This window comes from Mesocricetus auratus, unplaced genomic scaffold (assembly GCF_017639785.1).
Source record: "Mesocricetus auratus isolate SY011 unplaced genomic scaffold, BCM_Maur_2.0 Super-Scaffold_100004, whole genome shotgun sequence".
In the NCBI taxonomy this organism is placed as follows: Eukaryota; Metazoa; Chordata; class Mammalia; order Rodentia; family Cricetidae; genus Mesocricetus; species Mesocricetus auratus.
In genome coordinates this window covers 37,009,254-37,031,307 of record NW_024429189.1, presented here as the reverse complement: position 1 = coordinate 37,031,307, position 22,054 = coordinate 37,009,254, and the positions used below count along the sequence as shown (strand labels likewise).

The following is a 22,054-nucleotide window of genomic DNA, read 5'->3' as shown; positions in this document are numbered from 1 at the left end:
TATTGTCTTAGATGCCAGAAAGTTCAAATATGGGAGCTAGAAAATTGTGTTTCTTATTAAAAACTCTTCTATAACTACTTCCTTCTAGTTTCTTCAGTTGAGATTGTTCAGTGGCAGATAGTATAAAACATGTGTCCCTAGATTTGATTCCCAAGACACACATACACTCACACACACTCACATTCACACACAGACACACTGACACAGACACATACACACACACACACAGTTTGGGATGACAGAGGGGAAGGGAAAGAATAGGTATTTAGACTGTGAGCATTTCATCCTTTTTGAAACAAGATCTCCCTGATATAGACCAGGCTGGCCTCAAACTAGTTATCCTGCCTTAGCCTCCCAAGTGCTGAGATACAGGTGTGTGTCACCATGCTTGATTTTTCTCAGATCTCTTTTAAGGGGACCTTAGCCCTATGAACACAAGGATCTCTTTATAAAGAGCCATACCTACTCACCTTTCCACAGCCTGCTCCCATTCTCCCAAGCAGAACTTTTAAGGAGAAAGAAAAAAAATGATCCAATAAATATGACCTGTATTTTGTCCGATGAATTTATGTTTTTAGTTTCAATTCATGGACCGAGATTGTGAATGCCAGGGATGTTTGGGGGACATAGGAGACAAATATGAAGCTGTTGAGACAAATCACAGATTTGAATCAGACACAGATCATTTAGTGTTTCCCACAAAGAACGACTGTTCCTGTCACAGACCAGCCGTCTGTCTCCTCCAGTGGCTTTCCTAATGGTTACCAAAGTAACAACATGCAAGAGAGTTCGATGAACCCCCCTCCTTCCACAGGTAACTAAGGTTAAATGACATCTAATGTTAGGGGCCTTTGTCTTCAGGCTTACATAGGAGGAAGATAACATGGCCCTTTAAAACTATATAAAAGTACGAGATTGAATCTTTTTTTTTATGAGACAGGGTTTCTCTGTATTGTTTTGGAGGCTGTCGAGGATACAGGTATTTAAGAGGCATTTCATTTTGCCTAGAAATTGATCACTAAATTTAAATTGTGTTTCTGGTCAAGAATGCCATGAAAACACAAACAAATCTTTTTTCAATGCATATAGGAATTATTTATTCAGCGATTTGGAAGCCGAGAGGGAAGATAAGGGTGCATTGTTTTCTCATTCATTCATTCATTCATTCATTCATTCAGTTTCCTAAATAGTCTTGTTTATTTATCGATTGACTTTTGTTGAGACTCTGTGTAACAGTCCTGGCTGTCCTGGAACTCTCTCTGTAGACCAGGCTGGCCTCAAATTCACAGAGATCTGCCTGCCACTGCCTCCCAAATGATGGGATTGTTTTCTCTTTACATTCAAATCAGAGTTTTTGAACCTCAGCCATGTTTTGTGCCACATGATTCTTTTGTTTGTTTTTTGTAGTAAAAGTCCCTTTCCCAGCAGTAATATTGGAGCTTTCAATCCTATGTTGAAACCCAGTCTTCAGTTTAAAATCACTAATGGTCTTGAGCTCAGGATAGTTCTTACAAATGGCTTCCCTGGTTGCCATTTTGAAAGCAGTCATCTGGGGGCAGGTATCTAGTCTCTGACTAGGGACCGTTGTTCTTTGTGGGTAGCAAAGTGATCTGTGTTTGACTGGGATTCCTGAATCATGTTTTCCTACCATGTCTACAGGCTTCCGTGTCTAAAGTCAAGATAGGACTTTGTATGACGAAGTAGGGGGTATGCTCGTTTAATCGTTCTTGCTTTCCTTTAAAAGCAGTCCATAAAAGTTCTTTGGATAGAATGGGAGCAGCTCATGCATTGGTAAACAAGGCAGGCGTGGCTTGGGATGAAGAGCCCCCCTGTTCATCAGAGGCTTAGAGTTTGTTTACGAAGGAATGTGGTCTATTTTTTGACAAATTAAAATGAATATACTTGCTTTTTAAAAATAGCATATCTGCATAAAAGGCAGCACACATTCTTAGTTCCACGTGCGAGTTGCTTTATCCTAACTCTTCCATAGTGTTCTAAACTTACCATCAGTTTGCAACACTGTTTTTGCTAGACAACTGGTTCTTAGCAGAAGTCGACGTTTCTTCCGAAAAAGTTTAAGTAAGATCTTTATTCCTTTAAGAGTTTGTTCTTTCTCAAACCTTGCTGTTCCCGAGACCCCATCAGCCTAATGTCAGCCACAGAACCAGTATGGCTACTGAGTCACAGCAGCATTCCAGCCAGAGACAAGAATCATTTCATCGTGGTCACCTCTGTGAGGGAACAGAGTTGAACATTCAAATGTGACACCTGCAATTAGAAGATTTCTGGCTTTGCCACAGCTATTTTAAAGATGAGGTAATTTGGGGAGTGTCGAAAAAGCAGCATTTACTTAAAACTTTCCATTGCAATTCTCTTATGCCCCAGTAAGTTCCTTATGTTCTGTCAAAGAAACTTGCTATCTGGTCTCAGGGTCTTAGAGGGTTAATGTGACTGACTGTTCATGTATTTATTTGTACTCGGTATTGAACCTAGGAGTTTATTAGGCAGGCACTATACCATTGAGCATGGTATTAAGCACATAAAAGGTGCTGGGGGTGGGGTGGGGTGGCATAGAACCAGAAACCTTAGCACTCTGGGACAGCGCTCGGTTACAACACTCCTAGTCCCTCTCCACTTCTTGTAACTTCTCAGCCCCTGACATCACCTTTCTGGGATCCAAGTGGGCTTTGAACAAAAGAGAAAGCCAGGGGCTTGGGGAGTGAGTGGGGTTTCATTTAAGGGCAGCCCCGCGATTCCATTCGGCAAGGTGCGAAAGGGAATACTGCCAGGTAAAGCACCGGAAAGTTACAAGCCGGTTTATATTTTAACCGGCGTCCTACAAAACCGACTCGGTGTAGGTGTCTCACTCGCTAACTTGTAAAAGAACTCCAGGTTCCTGAGCCGGGGAGAGTTAGCCGGCCGAGAACCTGGCAGCCGTTCAACGACCCCGCCCTCGGAGTCCCAGGGGGGCTTCTTCTGCTGAGCGAGCGCGATTGTCTTGGGCGGAGGCGCCCGGAGGGCAGGAAGGGAGCCGGGGTGAGCCCCGAAAGCATCCCCCGAAGCCGCACGCCTCCTCGCTCCTGGAAACTTCCCCGGCAGCGAGCAGGGCGGGAGGGGGCGGCGGTTCCCCTCGGCGCCGAGAGCACCGCGCGCGCGAGGTTCGGGGCGCGCGGCGGGCGCGGCGGCCGCCGCCTCCTCCCGTCCCCGCCTCCGCCGCGCAGCCTCCTCCCTCCGCCCGGCTCGGCCTCCGGCTCCCTCCCCTCGTGGTAGCTGGCTCCGGCGGCGGCGGCTGCGGCGGACGGGGAGGGCGTGCGCCGGACCGAGAGGTGTGGGCGACGAGGCTAGGGAAGTTTCAAGTGGAAGGTCGTCCGTCCGCTCGCCGGCGCGTCCCCTCACTCTCCTTCCCGCAGCATCATGGCGGAGCCGAGCGGCTCGCCCGTGCACGTCCAGCTTCCCCAGCAGGCGGCCCCGGTGACAGCAGCGGCGGCGGTGGCGGCCCCGGCGGCCGCGACATCAGCACCGGCCCCGGCCCCGGCCCCGGCCCCGGCTCCGGCGGCGCCCGCAGCCCCGGCCCCGGCTCCAACTGCGGCCCCAGCTTCGGCCCCGGCAGCTCAGGCGGTCGGCTGGCCCATCTGCAGAGACGCGTACGAGCTCCAGGAGGTTATCGGTCAGTGCGGAGGGTGCTGTGGGGCCGGTCCAGGCCGGGCGCCGAGACTGGGCGGGAGTGGGTGCGGGATGCGGTTTTCCTGCCTGCTTGCCTGCACGCCCGGAGGCAGAGCGGCCGGCTTCGGGGCCTACCGGCTTCAACAGTTATTTTATTGTATTTTTAAAATTTTTAATGTATCCCTTCCTTCTTGGAGAGCGGCTGCTGCAGGAGGTGGCGCGGCGGATGTGACTCGCACTGCAGACGAGCTGCATGCTGCAAACTTTTATCTCCGGGATCGCTGGGGCGGCGGAGCTGGGACCCGGTAACGCCGCATCCTCCTCCCTCCCTCCCCCCGTCCCGATAAGCGCGGGGGCCGCAGCCCGTGGCGGGTGACCACGCGGATGGGCTGCCGGGGCGGGGATGCGGGGGCGCCGCCCTGGGCTTCCTCGCCCCCGCGCTGCGCTGGGTACAACGCGTCCTGGGAGACCCTGCGGGCGCAGCCGCGCCTCTGCCTCCTGCGGTGACCTATCGGTGGGTAGCGGGTCCACGTACTAACGGCTGAGGCCCAGGCTCCTGCCCAGGCCAGGGAGGATGCTGGCCTTCCTCTGACAGCCGCCGTAGCATGCCGGTCCTGAGACCCGGCTCCGCGCGCGGTGTGCCCGGGTACCTGCCTCCCTCCGTGCGGGCGCGCCGCCTGCTGCTAGCCCCGGGGCCGGACAGCGTGCGTGCGTGCTGGCCTCCTGCCCTGTGCCGGGCAGATCTGCTGGGATGAAACTCGAGGCTGTCCGCGATCCGCGCCTAGCCTTTCGGTGTCTCCTAGGCAGCTCACTAATATCATCTTATCTTACATTTTTAAATACCTGGCTAAGTCGAAAGGCAAGAAGCCGGCGTTTATTTCTTTGAGCCAAGCACGTGAAGAAGGGTCAGGGGATTGTGTTGTTCTCCAGCTGAGAACCTTACCTACGAGATAATTCAGTTAAAAGTTTTGTCACTGAACCATGCTGCCAGGCAAAGTGCCCCCCCATCATGTAACCATATGAACTCTGCACTAGGGATGCTGCTGCCCCATAGTCTTGATATTTAAGAAACAGAAGAAGAAAAAAGGGTTCAAGTTATCTTAAAATTTTTTCCTTCACTTTAAAACATTTCTCAATTTTTCCTACTTGAAAAATTACAGTTAGTATAATTTCACTGGGCACTCAAAGGAGTCACTTTTATCTCCTGTGTGAATGAATGAGACTGCCAGAAATGCACATATGTATGTATACGTATTTATGTATACATCTGTGTTTCACAGGCACAGGTGAGCCCATGCGCACGTGTGTAGTGATGGTGTATGTTGGTGTATGCAATAGAGGCAAATAGTCCTTATAGACATTTGTAGACAAGATTCTTTTAGTATATTTCGTAACTTTTAACCAAAGACTCTAGGGATGAATCAGTCGTTATGACACTGTCAGGATTTAGTAACCCCAGGAGCTTTCAAAGCCCAGAGTTTTCAGTGAGAACTGTTTTTGCCTGCCATATAAGTCTCTTCACTCTGAATTGCTTTGCTGCCTCCGGTGTTCTTGCATTCTCCCAGAGATTATACTGGGCCCCTGGTGTCCTACAAAGCTCTTGTGTCCACCCGCCACCTTGGCAGGCTCTTCCCTTTGAAGACACACGGATACACACATGTACACACTTAACATACATTGATGCTGACGACTGAATCAGGGACTTTACTACTGAGGTGAGGCTTCTAGCTCCAAGGGATCTCCTTTGCCTAGAGGGTCGTGTTCAGCTTCCGTGGCCAAAGCGTCTAACCAGAACAGAAGCTTTGCACTTCTCCCTGGTCTTAGTTTAGTGGGCCCTTCTGCCCGGTTTTTATATACTCCATAGTACCTAATCTCATAAGTTTTAGTTGCTGGTTGAGGTCTTAGGGCCTTCCAAGTCCCCTGCATTTTCTTGTCTAGTAGCAACACAAGGATAAATAAACAATGGTCCCTGCCCTTAAGGACTTGATGAGTTAGGAGGCAGGATAAATGGTCTTAGGGTGTGCTGAGTGAGGCTGGGCTGAAGGGAGGCAGATGCTCTCCAGAGCAGAGTCTGATAGGGTTGCATGCTGGTTTTGAAGTCTGAGTAAGAGTTGATAAAGTGCTTGCTTGTTTGTGTCATTGCTTTCCCTAAGCAACAGTTGATTCCCCTATCATTCATTGCCTCTCTTCTGCCAGGCAGGTTTCCTTAGGCCCAGAACAATTTACATACAACTAATTTATATTCTTATGTGGTTAATCATTACGGTTAGAATGTAAGCTTTGACTTTGGAAACGATATTTCGAGTTGGCCTCTTTTGTGAGCTAAGGAATAAAGTCTTTTTAGTTTAAGTAGGATCAATTGCCAGGCCTTCTCTGCTTGTGTCAATGATGTTAATTATGGTGGTTCAATTTTAGTGAAGACTAAAGAAAAAGAGGGAATTTACCCGAGGAATTGAAGAGATGAAACACCTGCTTACTCCATGTTGGTGTTACACATTTATGACATGAGAGAGCTTTATGTGGATATCATGTTTTCCCGTCCAAGAGATGGCTATTTGGAAACCCCTATTATTGAAAAATTGCTGAAATCGGGTTTTTCAAGGGCTTAATGTTTATGGAGAAATAGAAACCCATTCCCGTTTGGCCTCTCGTTCTAGTTGAGTGATCCAGAGTGAGTTTGTGGTTAAGCGCTTTGCCTTAAACATTATATTCAGGAGTTAGCAGTACAAATACCAAACCCATTTGGAAGTCAGTGTCTGTCCCTGCCATAGAGCAGGTGGCCAGAGGATGTGACTCCAGCAGTGTGAACCACAACCAGCAGGAGGCTCAGCTGTGCCATAGCCTGGGAGGGAGGGAGGCAGGCAGGGTGCTTCAGCTTCCAGCGTGGCACAGAGCACCAGCCTCTTTCTTCTGTTTCCTTCTGGGCACAGGACAGGGCCTCGGGATTAAGAGAGGCTACGTTTTCTAAAATCCAAACAGACCAGGTTCAGTTATTTAAGTTCTTCCGTTGTAGAAAAACAGAGGGTTTTCCAACTCTAAAAATAAAGTTTTGTCTTTGTTGCACTGCTGCTCTGTTGTAAAAGCCATGGAGAAACTTTAATGCTATTAGGAGTAATCTGGTTCAGAACTTCAGGCATGACCTAGAAATCATGTCAGATCTGTCAGAGGGGGCTTTACCAGTAACCGGGGGCGAGACGTGGAACCGTTGCATTCCTGTGTCGGGGCGTTTTCGGATCTCTCTGTGTTCTGTACAGATCTCCATTCTCTGGAGAGAGTTTCAGATCTGTTCATGAGCTCTAGCTTCATTCATGTCCCCTCACCCTTCAGTTCCTCCTTCGGAAGTGTGAAGGGCACCTCAGTGGTGCGGTTGAAAACCGAGTTTGTTGGTGGTATTAATAGGCTCTCCTTGACTCTTTAAACAAAGAATAAAGGATGAGTTATGTAAACATGGACTTGGACATCCGGAATAGGATGGACAACCTCAGTGAACTCTCCTTGACAGGGGCACAGTCTGGCAGTATCAGTTTCCAATTTTGAATCAGGTAATTCCAGCGGCCCTTTTATCTCCCCTGATTTTCCACAGAGAAACAGGTAGATAGATCACTGTGGTAGAATGTTTGGTTGTCTTCATCTTTTTTGGTCTTGTCAGGAAAAGCCTTTTTTCTTTCTTTATAGTCACCATGTTGCTTCACATTTTTTTTTCCTTTCCCGTGGTGGTCATTTAGAGTGATCTAAAAGGAGCATTTACCTTTTAGAACACAACAGAAAACAATTTGACTGTTTTGACAGCCGATTCCTCTACCCATTTGGTTCTGCTTTTGTGAGGCTCTGTTAATCTGTCTAGGCCCTCTGAGCATTTTGCCAAGACCCAGGTAACAAGGCTTGTGGTCACTTTTTTTTTTTTTTTGGAGTATTAGCTTCTTCTAAATTGATGTCTGCACTTTTTCACATCTTTGGAGATTAGCACAAGGGTTGTGACAGCCTGGAGGTAGGTTGAGGACAATGGGTAGATCCACTGGGCATTTCTTGGGGGAGCTGAAGCACTGGGTATGCCCCGATGGCTTGACTTCTCTGCCAGCAGTGTTGCCATTTCCTTTGACTTTGTCTGGTGAGGCCTCCTTCATCCCCCTCCTTTTCTCCTTCTTACTGTAGTAAAGAGGCCTTGGAATAACCTGGCTGAGGTTGGGGCTTTGGTTTTTAACTGCTTCACTTTTTAAGATACAAAGAGAAAAAAAATATATGTAAAAATGTCCACCTTGTGAACATTGTGGTGAGCTCTACATACATAGGCACTTTACCATTTTAGCCTGCTGAGTGTATGTGTATGTGGCCTGCCAGAAAGGCACTCTGTCTCTTAAACTTCTCTAGCCTTTAGGCGCTTTACTGCGGTTCCGTGGCTTTGACTATATTCCCAATGAAAGTGTTCTTTTAATTCTGCTAATGAGATTGTTAAGTGGGGGAAAAATTCTCAAGGTTAAAAGAAACTCATGGAAGAGAGACTGCGGTCTTTGCTTTTTTGTTGTACTCGATTCATGAGCAATAATGTGCATCCCCCTTCCCCCAGTGCCTAACTCTTACTCTTATCGTAACTACATTTTGGATGGTGTTTAAAAATAAATGTCAGCCATGCTGCCTAGGGTCAGAAACCCTGTCTGTTTGTTTCGTGTCTTGCTATGGTAGTCTCTGGCAGTTGTGACCTGGAACACATTGCTTAGATGTGCCTGCACTTGGTTTCCACATTGGTAGCCTGGACAGAGCAGGCTTGTGAGAATGTAGAGCACTGAGAACAGTGCTTGGCACAGGGCATACTCAATTAGTTTTAGCCATAACTTCTGTAAACTTTGCTTGCTAATCTGATTCAAGTTATCAGGACAGAACACAGCCCTGACTCTTGGAGCCTTTGAAGTGGCTTCAAGAGTTATTCCACTTGGTTTCTGCCAAGGGAGAGTGCAAAGGAGAGAGGTCACCCTCAGACCGTCTTCTGGAAGCCATCTAGAAGGTGACATGCAAGGGAAGTCAGAAGCCCAGGTAGGCTGGCTTCTCCTAGGCCTAGGCAGCCCCACACACCCCTTGAGACCTCCTGGAGGAAGCTGGGGAGACCTGTAGAGCTCCTGGAGATTTGGACAGCTCAGGGGTTTGGGTGCCAGATGGCTCTCTGACAAGCAGTGAGAACATCCTGTGGGAAGGTTGCCTGGAGGAGCAGCCCATAATGGAAAAGCTGGGCGAGCGACCTGCCCCTACTGCACTTTTCTTCTGCCTCTGCGGAGTCTGCCTTTGGAGGCTGCTGTGCTGGCAGGAAATGCTGCTGACTTAAATATTCAATGCATCCCAGGGACTGGGAGAACAGGGCCCTATCTTTTCAGATAAAGTCATCTCTGCTGTCCCTCCTTCCTCCCTCCCTCTGTCCCTCCCTCCCTACTTTTGTAGTGCTGTAGGTTGTTCCCAGGGCCTCATTTGTGCCAGGCAGTCTCCCCACAACTGATTCACACCCTGTTCATCTCTACCCTTGTTTGTGGTGATGTTAATGCTTTAAAAACAGCCTGGCCAGGTAGGCAGTGGTGGAGCACACCTTTAATCCCAGCACTCAGAAGGCAGAAGCAAGTGGATCTCTGTGAGTTCAAGGCCAGCCTGATCTACAGAGCGAGTTCTGGGACAGCCAAGGCTGTTACATGGAGAAACCCTGTCTCAGAAAACCAAAACCCAAAAAATCAAAACCCAAACAAAAATTAAAACAGAGCCTCAAGTGGTCCAGGCTGATCCTCAGCTCACCGTGATAGCAGAGGATGGCTTTGAACTCCTGAGTCTTCTTCCCCTGTCTTTCAGGTGCGGGGTTACAGGCTGGCCCATCAGATAGAGCTGTTCTAGTCTTTCCTGTCCCTCCTTCCTGTCACTTCTCCTTTATCTTGGTTCTTGTGTTCACAGCAGTGCTGATAGGAGAAAGTCCCACTTCCTCTTTACCTACTGTAATCTGGCTTCTGCTGTCTCTTACAAACCAAATTGCCTGGCCAGCCATTGGTGGCTCACGCCTTAAATCCCAGTGCTCCGGAGGCAGAGGCAGGTGGATCTCCCTGAGTTTGAAGCCAGCCTGGTCTACAGAGCAAGTACCAGGACAACCTCCAAAACAATACAGAGAAACCCTGTCTTGAAAAACAAAACAAAAACAAACGAACAAAAAAAACCAACAAAAACAAAAAACAATCCCCCCCCAAAAAAACAAAAAAAGAAGCCATGGGCACCGCAGACCATCTCAGTCTTTCTCTGAAGACAAATTTAGACCCACTTTTCAGTTTACAAACTGGAATGGCCATGACCTGGGCTTACATTTCTGCCTCTTACAGTAGTCCCTTCTGTTTCCCTGCCTGCCACTACTTTACGGTCTGAATCTCCTCGACTGACCCAGAAATGCAGAGGCCTTGCCTGACTTGGTCTTCTGTGGCACTGGGGATCAAGCCCAGGACCTCGCTCATGTCAGGCAAGAGTCTACCTCCAGACATTTCCCAGATCTACTGGAACGTCATCCTCAGTCACGTTCCTTCTTCATTTTCCATCTGAAAATCCCCAAGTGCAAAACATGCTGATTATGCTATTACCCTCCCCTTAGCAGTCTCCCACATCTCAAAGATCACCGAGTCCAAAGTGTTTTGTGTCATATATATTACATTATATAATATATGATATTATATATGATACATAAACACACACACACACACACATATATATATATATATATATATATATATATATATATGTCTGTAAGTCAGAAGAGTCTCTGATTCTTTTGGTCCCTCTAGGTTTAAAGTTCCTATCAGTGCTTTTGGAGATTATAGTAATAATGTACTAATCTCCATTTTTTCCAGCTCTAGTATGCTATCGAAATTGATACTGCTATATTAGAATGTCTGTAGTATTGCTCCCAGACTTACTGCTATATCAGAATGTCTGTGGTGCTCCAGGCTTACTGCTATATCAGAATGTCTGTGGTGCTCCAGGCTTACTGCTAAATCAGAATGTCTGTGGTGCTCCAGGCTTACTGCTATATCAGAATGTCTGTGGTGCTCCAGGCTTACTGCTATATCAGAATATGGTGCTCCTGGCTTACTGCTATATCAGAATGTCTGTGGTGCTCCAGGCTTACTGCTATATCAGAATGTGGTGTTCCAAGCTTACTGCTATATCAGAATATGGTGCTCCAGGCTTACTGCTATATCAGAATGTGGTGCTCCAAGCTTACTGCTATATCAGAATATGGTGCTCCTGTCTTACTGCTATATCAGAATGTCTGTGGTGCTCCAGGCTTACTGCTATATCAGAATGTCTATGGTGCTCTTGGCTTGTAACATGTACTCTTCCCTCCAGACACCTGTGTCCCACCACTGTCTCTGCCCCCAAATAACACATGAGACGCTATATTAATATGAAGCTGTTGACCGTTTGCTATGGTTTCTCATAGCATTGGCTAGCTCTGACTTAATTATCAACCCATAATTACTAATCTATATGTTTTTACAAGGACTTACCTTACCGAGGACATAGCCTTATGAGTCCTCTCTTCCTGAGATCACATGGTGACTCTCCACTCTTGACTACATTTCCCAGAATCCTCCTTGACTCCTAGTCCCACCTATCTTGCTTCTCTATTGGCCAACAGTGCTTTATTCATCAACCAGTAAGAGAGACATATTTATAGAATGACATCTCCCATCACAGGCTTACTGCTATATCACAATGGTGCTCCAGGCTTAAACAGCCCTTTAACTGCTCTTGTTCATCCTCAGGGTTCCCTCTAAGCACAACATTCAAAGCTCTCATTTCCTTTCTCCACCTCATCTCTTCATTTCCGTCTGCAGGGACCCTTGTGCAACTGTGGAAATGCTTCCCTCCTCTCTCGCCTCTGATGTGAAGTTTTCTTGTTTGTGACACCATTCTTCCACCTGGACTTTGTCTCTGTGCCATAGTAATGTGTTTCTCCTTTTTTAGTTTTGTTCTCTTACTGTACAACATGCACGTTGAAAGTGTACCCGTGCACTGAACACACTCACAAGGTGTAAATGTGTAAGGCAGATGAATGCTTGTGCATGTTCCTACGCTAAATAAACCCATGTAACTACCACTCTGTTGGTTTTATATGTGTTAACTCTGTTTTGAGTGCTTTTACAATCTGGACTGAATGATTTTTCTTCACAGAAGCAGTTTCTGCCCTTAGCTCTTCTGGCTCCCCTTACCCCTCTCCGCTAGTCCTGTTGTGTCTTCCACTTGGGAGGGTAGTTTCCTGAGTGCCCATCCTGGCCCTGGATGGCCAAAGCTTCTTTGAGGACAGTTTGCCATTTCCATGCTTCATGCTTCATAGTCAGTATTTGATCATTGTGATGAATGTGAGCCTGAATTTGGGAGACAGATGTTATCGCCAGAGAGCTAGGTTTGTCTTCTTTGATTCTGAGGGTTTGACCTTGCCTTTGATGATTCTTACTGAGTTGACTTTGGGCCAATCAGCTCAAAGGGCTCTGTAAATATTAACTCAACCCTGAGGAGCACTGGGGAGCACTTTTAGGACTTCCACCTGCTTGTGTTAGGGAACACAGAGGGGGCTTCCTCTCCCGGATTCATGGAACCCGGAAGTGGCCCATGAGGTCTGAAGGCTTGAGAACTGCCTGCTGTGGTCCTCCACCTTGTGCTTGGACATAGTAGGAGGAGTAAGGATGTCTGTGCTGCACCTTTTAGGATCCCCAGCACTTGCTTCTACTTTTGAGTACGCCAGTGATGCCTTGCTGTCCGTGTGTTTAAACATAACCTTTACCTTGAAGCTCTGTGGGCTTGCTTACTGTGTAGAAATCAGAAACACTGGAGATCAGAGTCGGATGAAACGTAGGAGCAGGTCTGCAGGCTGACAAGATTCCAGAGTTTGCTATGCAGGCAGGAGTCGCACTCTTATAAATTATAATGGACAGAGTGATGGGAGGGGAGTGGTACATGCTAAGACTGAAGAACTGGGCTTGATGTTTAAGTAAAAACTGATCTATTGTAGCGGTGCAACTTTTGGAAAATACTCTTTTTTCATTTAAAGAAAATTCCCCATGGTATCAGGCTTTCCCGTCCCTTTTAGGACAGTTCTATGTCAGCTGTACCAGATAACTCCAACACACTTGAAGAGATGCAAGTGTTCTAAGGTTTCTTTTTGCAAATCAGCTATTCACTAGTGGAATTTCTGGTACTAGAGAAGACTTCAGCGTGTTAATTAAAAAGGCATTTCAGACTTGGCTTAACTGGAAAGCAGAAGGAAGAGAAATAGGCCTCTTAGACAATAGCTTGGCAGGATTTTCTCTCTAGAATTGATTGAGATCCACATGTTGGAATCCAATGTGAGTAAGTGCTGAAGTATTTCAAGTTTCTTCTCATTTGCCAAACAGTTATTGGAGAATAAACCCTGGCATATCTGTAAGCAGTGTCCCGGGCACTGAAGGAGTAGGTGATTGGTGATCTAAACTGATTGTGTGTTTATATATATGAAAATGCCACTTAAGGTGGAGCTCACAGAGACCTCAGCAGACTTCTTATCTCCACGTTCTTGGAGGTAATTGACATTTAATATAATTTTCAGAAGCCTATAATTAGGAGTACTGGAGTAGTTTTTCTCTCAGGCAAATACATAAAATGTGGTGACGTTTATGGGGTTTTAAGTTTCCAACTTTAGTTGCCGTTGGAACTGTTTGCCTGCATAACTGGATGGAAGCAGAGGTGGATGACTCTGCCGTGTAAATAGATAGCTAGATCTTCCTTGGGAGTGCTTTGGAAGCCACTGACCTGTGACGGCTTGAGACTTCTCTTAATTGCTGCATTGATGGTGAAGGTCTCAGCTGAGTGAATGGTCTTGTTTTGAACTGGAAGCATCAGTTGTACCAGGTTTGCAACAAGGGGCACCCCACTTGCTCTCTTTCCTGGCCTGTTTGGTTTGGTGGTTGTGTTTTCTGGGTGGTCTTTGACCCCCCTCCCCTCCTCCCCTCTTTCCCTCACTTGCTCTCTCTCTCTCTCTCTCTCTCTCCTCCCCTGACTACTCACTCCTTTCCTATCCCTGTCTTTCCTGTCTTCCCTGCCATCTTGTTGTCTTCCTTCCCATTGCCACCATCCACCTTTGCTTAATTAGAGGGGACTGAGAAAGCAGAAGGGGGGCCTTCTAGGGAAGGAGGTACAGGTCATTGCTGACTTCTACAAGTTCCCAAGTGAAGATGTCATGAACATGTAAGAAGAATAAGGAAACTCACTTTGGGAGAGGCTGACGAAAAATCCACCCAACACCTTTGCTTCATAACTGAAGACTCCAAAAGTGAGAGTCGAAGTACATCGCCTGTGGTCCTTTCCATCCTTAGGTACCCAGGCTCATGAGTCCTAGGTAGGGATGAATTTCAGCTCTCGTCTTTTACCCAGTGTTTTGTAGTAGATTATATTTTGAGTCGTTCGTTGGCAGTAACCTGTGAGTGTGGTGGCTTTGTCTCTGTGTGTGTAAAACAGAAGTTCAAGAGCAGCAAGTATCTGAAGTAGCTCAACTTTAAGTTTGCAGGTTGAGGCAGGCCAGCATTAGAGTAGCAACAACATTCTAGAAGATAGAAATGGCCACTGCCTCCATGTGGCCTTTCCATGGAACTTAAATCACTGTTAGGAGGGAAGACACAGACAGAACTGTGTGAGTTACCTTTACATCACCGTGACCCAAATCTCAGAGAAATGGGTGAAAGGAGGGAAGAGTTTGGCCTGTGGTTCCAAAGTCCAAGGTGGCAGTGGGGGCATGCCTGTGCTCGTGGAGCAAGAGTGTGGCAGCGGCTTCTCCTGTGTCTGTGGACTGGGAGGGAGAGAGCAAGGCTGGGTTCGGGGCAGGTCTTCCCTGGTGACTCCTTCTGCTCCCCCCCCCCCCTACCTGCTTAAGGCTCCATAGACTTCAAAATTGTGCTACAAGTTCAAGACATGAGCGTTTGTGGGCGTTTCAGACCTAACCCACAACACAGCCCTTTAGTTATACTCCACATTTCAAATTCTCAGCAACCATGGCTGGTGACTGCTTTATTGGACACTACACATTCAGATGATACTACCACCATCAGACATTTTGACAGGCATATGTTGGATGGCGTATTTGTTAGTTGCTTTTCTCATTGTTAAGACCAAATATCTGACAAAAAGCAAAAGGCAGGTTTAATTCTGGCCTGCAGTTTGAGGATACAGTCCAGCCTGATGGGGAAGGCGTGGCCGAGGGAGACAGCCTGCTCATGTCTGGGCTGGTCAAAGAGCAGGGCAGTGAAGACTGCCACTCACTTTTTCTTGTCCCATTTTACCCAGGCTGGGGTGGTGCCACCCATATTGACTGTTGACGGTGTGCGTTCCTTCCATTCTCTGTTAGGCCTCTTTGGAAACATTCTCACAGCTGGAGGTTTGTCTCCTAGGCCAGTCTCAGTCCCATCAAGTTGACAATGACCAGGAACCCTTTCAGGTGGTAGTTTCTTAGAACTCTTCTGAGACTGGTTAAATGTTGCAGTGATGTCTCTAGCAGTGTAAGTGCCATTTCTAAGAACATGTTGAGGTTCTACCCTCATGGACAAGTGTAAAAGAAAGGCAAGCATCATGAATGAGCCTGCTGGGTGTCAACATGTCTGGTTTCCTCCCACACTTTCTGGAAGTAGATCTGTTCATAGTTTCAGGAGAGCCTTTGGCTTCTGTGTGTCACCGGTGAGACCCCTGCTGACTTAGGGAGGTAATTTTAAGGGGTAACTTTTGTTTGTTTGTTTAGTTGGTTGTTTTGAGACAGGGTCTCTCTATGTAGCCCTGGCTGACCTGGAACTAGCTGTGTTGTTCAGGCTGATCTTGAACTCACAGAGATCCACCAGCCTCTGCCTCCCAAGTGCTGGGATCAAAGACATGCTCTACCATGCCTGGCTAAGGTATGAACTTTATGTTGTCCTACTTAACTCATTTTGGATAAGTTCCCATGAGTCTGTAAACACTGAGATTCCTACCCTAAGAAACTGGGGAAGCATTAATTTACTTAGAGACAAGCATATGATGGAGAATCAGGGTTGGATAGGATAGCCTGAATGACTTCAGTTGACTTTCTTTTCTGATGAAGAGACAACTGACTAGTTTATTTATTCATTTATTTAATCATCTAGGTGTGTAGTGGCAGATATTTCTGAAATTAAAATTTCTGAACTTAACCTCCCTCAGGGGGGGAAAAATCATACCATTGTTTATCTTTGGAATTAGAATCATAGTTTCTTTTCTTTTAATTTAGAAACATTTTGGGGGGTGTGAATGGAGATGCACAAATAACAAAAACACTTGGTGATTAAAGGGTTAATGGCTTAGCCTGCGTTTTAGATCCCAAAGCAAATGAAACACCCACTGTTACCCCCACAAGACAAACTCATACTCCTGTTTGGGGAGGGCACCTTCCTGGTTAGGAGAAGGGATTATTGTATGTGTGTCAGAAGTCAGTGCAATGGGGCGAATGTTTAATTTTAGGTCTTTTAGGAATGTGGTGTCCTTGTGTGTAGTGTTCCTTCAAGTGCCCAAGGCTGGGACAGAGAATGTTTTCTTCAGTAATCATCATCATCATTATTTTTTTCCTAGCAATGCCCTTTCAAGTTTGCGGATTGTCAACCCCAGTGCCTGACCTTTACTAAGAACTGTTGTGGAAACATTTCTCATTTGACTGTTTTTCCTCTTTCCTGGGTATTGTGGAGGCTGGAAGAGGGCAAGTGTTGTGTGAAGCTTCACATTGTGGTCCTCAACATGGGTTAAAAAGAGAGGTGGGATAGGGCTATGTCATTTACCTCTGCTACAGTAAATACCCACAGGCTGTTTAAAAAGTGGCTCTGGCTGAGAGGTGGCCAGGAAGTCAGCTTCAATAGGAACACCTTGCTGCCTGCTGTCATAGGAGAAGCAAGGTTCTATCTGAAGGCTTCCCGTTCTGTTCTCTTAGACAAGGTCTCCTGTAGCCAGCGTGGCTTTGACTGTATAGTGGATGCTGACCCTGAACTGCCCCTCCCCTGCCTTTGCTTCCCGAGTGCCGGGGTTACAGATGTATACCCTCATCCCAGCCTCAGACATCCTGTCCCTCAAGTCCCACCAGAAGCAACCGTGCAGGCAGCTTTGCAACTGTGTGCGGGTTTGAAGTATCCTAAAGGAGAAGTGGGCATTGAAGTTCCAGGCATGAGAAGGGTACAGGTTTGATGCATTTTCTTCTAGTGCTTCTGTCATTCATGGTAAAAATAAAATTGGGGCTGGAGGCACGGCTCAGTGATTAAGAGCATTGGCTGCTCCTGCAGAAGAGCCGGGTGTGTTTTCCTCGCATGCACCCACGTGGAGACTTTACAACCATCTCTAACTCCAGTTACAGGGGATCCAGTGCCCTCTTCTGTCCTCCGCTGGCACCAGGCACATATCTGTTTATATATGCAGACTTGCAAGCAGAAGCCCATATAAAAACTCAAAATAAATAATTCGTAGATACATTATTTTCACTGTTTATGTTTGTTTTAATCTTAAATACCAAAATTCCCTTTCAGGTTTTGATTTTTTTTGTTTGTTTTTGTTTTTTGAGCTACTTAGAAGAGAGAAACCAAAATATGAAGGCTGAACTTTGTGTTATTAAAATCCTCCACACACATTATCTTGTATGTATGTATATATATGTATATATATACATATGAAGTGTTTCACTCAAGTGGACATGGTGGGAGGTGTCCACTGACTATAGGTAGTTCTCAGTTGTTTTAAGCAGCACTACTTTTCTTTGAATAGCTTTTGGTTATGAATTATATTCTTTATTATTTTACTTTTTGTTGTTTATTTACGGTGCTAAGAATGGAAGCCTGACACATACTTACAGACTAGGAACAAGCTCTAGGTCGAAGCTCTCCAGCCTTAACTTTTGTTCCTTACTTGTGGCTGAGGTCTGTGTGTAAGCTGATAACACGACTGCTCAGTGGCTAAAGGGAAGTCTCTTATGTAGACATGAGAGAGAGAAGAGCCGGAGACATCTGGAAGAGTCCAGAGCAGGGAGAGAAGGTGGCAGACTGAAGGTGGCCAGCAGACAGAGGGCGGGGAGAATAGCGAGTGGGTGGGGGCATGGGAGAGAGCCATGAGAGAGCCAGAGGCACAGGATGGGGGGAGGGAGAGGGAAAGAGAGACTATGAATCTGAGTATGAACGAGCAGCTGTGGGGAGGGAAGCCCCTGCGCTAGCTGGAGGGAGTCTAGGGTAAGGGAGGAGGTGCTACCATGAGTTTTGAAATGTGTAACAGGTACTGAAGGAGCCCGACTCCACAGGTGTAATCGGATTTTTCTTTGGACTGCCATCTCACAAATAACAGCACGGTGACTTATTATTATTTATGAAAGTTCGGCCTTCGTTTACTTAGACTTGTCCCACTAACTCAGAACTTAAATTAACCTGCTTTTATCAGTCCGTGTTTTACCATGTGGCTTTTTACCTTTCTTTCATTTTGTATGTCCAACTCCCTCCGTGTCTTCTCTTGGTGTCTCCTCTGCACCTTGATGATCTCCTCCTACTTCCTCTTTCTGCCCAGAAGTCCCGTCCATACCTCCAGCCTAACTATTAGCTTGGTCAGCTCTTTATTACACCAATCACAGCAATACATTTTCACACAGTGTACAAATATCCTGCAACACACATATGTCCCATCAGCCATAGGTAATGGAAATGACGCCTTTTGGTGTCAGGAAGCAGCTTCACAAATTCCTGAGGCTCTTATCTGTCATCTAGAAATCCCCCTATAATCCAGGTTCAACTCACTGGGCTGCCTTTTGGAGTTTGGTTTTTTCGGGACAGGGTTTCTCTGTGTAGCTTTGTAGATCAGGTTGTCCTCAAACTCACAGAGATCTACCTGCCTCAGCCTTCTAGTGCTGGGGTTAAAGGTGTGCACTGATTCTAATGTGCTGTGTATACGAGCATTCTCAAGTGTGAGAGAGAGAGAGAGAGAGAGAGAGAGAGAGAGAGAGAGAGAGAGAGAGAGAGAGAGAGAGAGAGTGTGTGTGTGTGTGTGTGTATACTGGCTTCTTTTTACCTTTTGGTGTTTCATTCTGAGAACTCAACAGCACATCAGAAATATAGGTTGTTTACATGCACATGCAATCATTTCACCTGCCATCTAGAAGTTAGTGAGGTACGCCTTAAAATAACATGTCATCTACACTTTGCTAATTTAAAGGTCAATTGTTGCTTAGATAATCAAGGAAGTTTCTTTACTTTGAAGTCAGTCCAGCAGTATTTTATTGCTTGACTTGTAAAAGGAAATGCCAGCCCATTAGGTTCCAAAGCCTGGAAACCTAGGCTCTGCGGGTACACTGGCAGTGACATCTGTCTGCTAGGCACCTGTCCCTTTCCTCACCACTCCTTTCCCCGTCACAGAGGAAGATCTTCCCAAAGAGAGGGCGACCTGTCTCCTGTCAGGGTTACACAAGCAGCTGCTCTCACCCCTCCTGGCTGGAACTTCCAAACAAGCTCTTAAGATTAGACGACTAGAACTAGTTATTAATAGAATTTGCCCGTTATACTTCCTTTTTTTTGTGTACCAGCGGGAGACAGAGTGGAATGAAAGGAGATGCACTTTTACCTTTTATAAAATTATGAGACTTTTCTGGTAAAAGACCGTCTCCTAGAATATCACGTGCTTTTAGATGTGGAGAGGGCTAAGGGGTCATTGTTAGAGACTTCAGCGCTGAGTGACTTGTCCTTCAAAGAGTGAACAGATCCGCACTGTGGGGTTGGAACTGTGGGAGAATCCTTCCTGGGCTGGCCCAGTTGCCCCTTTCCCACAGAAGGAGAAAGCTATGAGAAAAAAGGATGTTTCCTGGGCCTCTGAGGCTATAAATAACTCCAAGTCAGTTCTTTTAAAGTCCCCAAACATTATACTAGTGGTCATAGACGGTCACTATGAAAACTGTGTCACACAGATGAGCAGAAGTGCAGAGCGCTCACCGTATCCCTCCAGACCAGAGGGCGCTGTTTCAGTTTTGGCGTTGGCAAGATAGGTGCAAATCAGATACTGAAACTGGAAAAAGTGTGAATTGGTATTTTTAGAAATGGCTGTTTTTTTTTCATTTTTAGAACTTTGCATATAATTTGTTTAGAGCAAAAATAAAACAATTAAAAACAGTTATAGAGTAACACTTGATTGGCCAAAGTGATTTGCCCTTGGAGAACTCAGTGCACAACGCTCACAGTCAGGTGCACTTTGTTACTGCTGAAGTGAACGGGGAAATGTGCTTTTAGTTCCCTGTACAAGAGGGTTTTCAGGATCACAGGATGTACTGACTGTGACCTTACGTTTATGTTATAACTTAACGTTTTTCAAAGTTACTTGTTACATGCTTGGACTCTGGTCCTCTGCATACCATTGGAGAACCCTTCTCTGACACTTACTACTTTGCTGAGTGGAAGTTAAATAGTTTACAGCTGTGGCTCGGAGAAGAGTTACGAGCAGGGTAACTTTTCAGGGTGCAGATATAGCTTGGTGGCAGGGCACATTGGTGAGCTTGCACAAGACTTCCTGTGTGTTTGAACTCAATTGCAGCACCCCCCCCCCACATACACAGCCCCTTCTCCCATGCACAGATTTGAAAAAGAAAAATCATTGTCTGAAGTGAACAGTAAGCTTTGAATTCCACACTGGCCTTTTGTCTAAACCTGGAAGTGGCAGTGTGTTTTTTCCTAGATTGGCTAAATAAGTGATATTTTTAAAAAATAGAATTAGCTGTCTTGGTCATGAAGAAAAGAAAAATGAATCCCTGGAAATTTGGTGACATGATTGTAGTTTAAATTGTCTTTTAAATTTCAAGGATTTCATAGTACTAGAATGAAAGAATAAAAAAGAAACAGCTATTGCCATGGCTGACCTTTATGTTCTTTAAAATAAGATTTAAGTTGTAGTGGTAGACTACCCCAGTATCTAATTAATGAAAATACTCCTCAGTCTCCGTTGCCCAGAGGCAGCCTCTATGGCTAGTTTTGTGGGTATTGTTTGTTTCTTTTTCTTGGTGAGTGCACAGACATACATAGATACTTCCAAAATGTACTGATTGTGTACATAGTATAATGACTATGCTTATTGTTAGACATCTTATATAAATTTTACTAACAAAGCGTGTATATTGCTTGTACAGTTATTCTGTATATTTTCCCTATATATCTGTACTAAAGCGTGCTGATTGCCAATACTGACAGCAACCGTTCCAGGTCATTCTTCACTGATCCGTGCCTTCTTAAACTACTTCCTAGTCAAGGTTCAGTTTTGTGCTAATAGACACACCTCAGTTTGTTTAGTCAGTTCCTTGATTGCAGAACTTACTTGATTGGTTCCATGTTTTCAGTAGTTCATGGGATATGTATCTAGAATTGGGATTTATACTTCGAATAGTGTTGTAGAATTTCTCTGCAATTTTCTTGATAATAATTGCCTGCTTATTTGCCCATTATCGGCTCTTCAAGCTAGACGGGAGCTGGAATGGAAGGCATCCTGCTCTATTTCCTACCTTACTCTTACTGCAGAGCCACCTCTCCAGCCCGAGCCCCGATCCTGGCTCCTCTTCTTGGATGCCCTGTCTCCAGATTGATGGCTAGTGCTTCTGCACTGTGTTGGCATCCATCTTTCTCAGTCCATAGCATAACGTTTGGGAGATACAGATGATACAGGGACTCAGCACATCCTTTTCCATCGAGAGAGGTGGTGGGTAGGATGGTGGTGGATAAGAAAAGAGGAATATTGTCACCTGAGTGTAGAGAGTGAGAGTTAGATAATTTTGTGGACTGAAAAGGAGATGTCATGAAAGTCATTTCTATGAAGAAATTTAGGGAAAGCTTTCCTGAGTTGGTGAGAAATCTGGATTACAGAATAAAAAAGAACTGGATAACCTCTTCTTTTTGGTTGCGAGGAACAGGGACTCATTAAAATTCCCCAAGTAATAGTATATTATAAGGACAGATGTGAGAATAGTGAGCTAAGGCTACCACTCTCCACCCCAGGCTTTTCCGGAGGCCAGGAAAAGCTGAGACCCCGTGGGAGGCTGTGGGTGCAGTGCAGATGTGGAAGGTGGGTGTGGCCCATGCAGGAGTTCTGGCATCCTCTCTTCTGGATCCTGTTTCTCACTGGTTCTAAACTGACCTGCAGCGTGCTTCCCCCTGTCCCCCCATTGACCAGCTTCTGCCACTGTCTGGTTCCCTTGTTACTGTCTGCATTTCTCCTCTGCATACGGTTTCTGCTTTGTCCACGCTTTGTCTCATTGGAGGCCCCTTAGTGACTCAGTTTCTCCATTTTGCTTTCCTTTTTAGCCACACTAAGAGTTGCTGGATTTTCTTACATTTCCCAGTCCTACTCCCAAAGAGTCTGA

General features: G+C 46.0%; 1 protein-coding gene across 3 annotated transcripts in view; it reads left to right on the top strand.

Moving 5' to 3' along the window:
- Window positions 1-3,223: 3,223 nt before the first annotated feature.
- The window catches only part of Stk39 (serine/threonine kinase 39), a 273,394-nt gene continuing 254,563 nt past the window's right edge, over window positions 3,224-22,054 (top strand). Inside the window, exon 1 of one of the 3 annotated variants that reach the window (XR_005877175.1) lies at window positions 3,224-3,667. Coding sequence is in view for 2 of the 3 variants with exons in the window: in XM_021232850.2 (XP_021088509.2) it covers window positions 3,415-3,667 (253 nt within the window). In the remaining variant the exon portion in view is untranslated. Of the gene's footprint in view, window positions 3,668-3,901; window positions 3,969-22,054 lie in introns of those variants that run through there. The other 2 variants (XM_021232850.2, XM_040745499.1) reach the window with 2 other exon arrangements.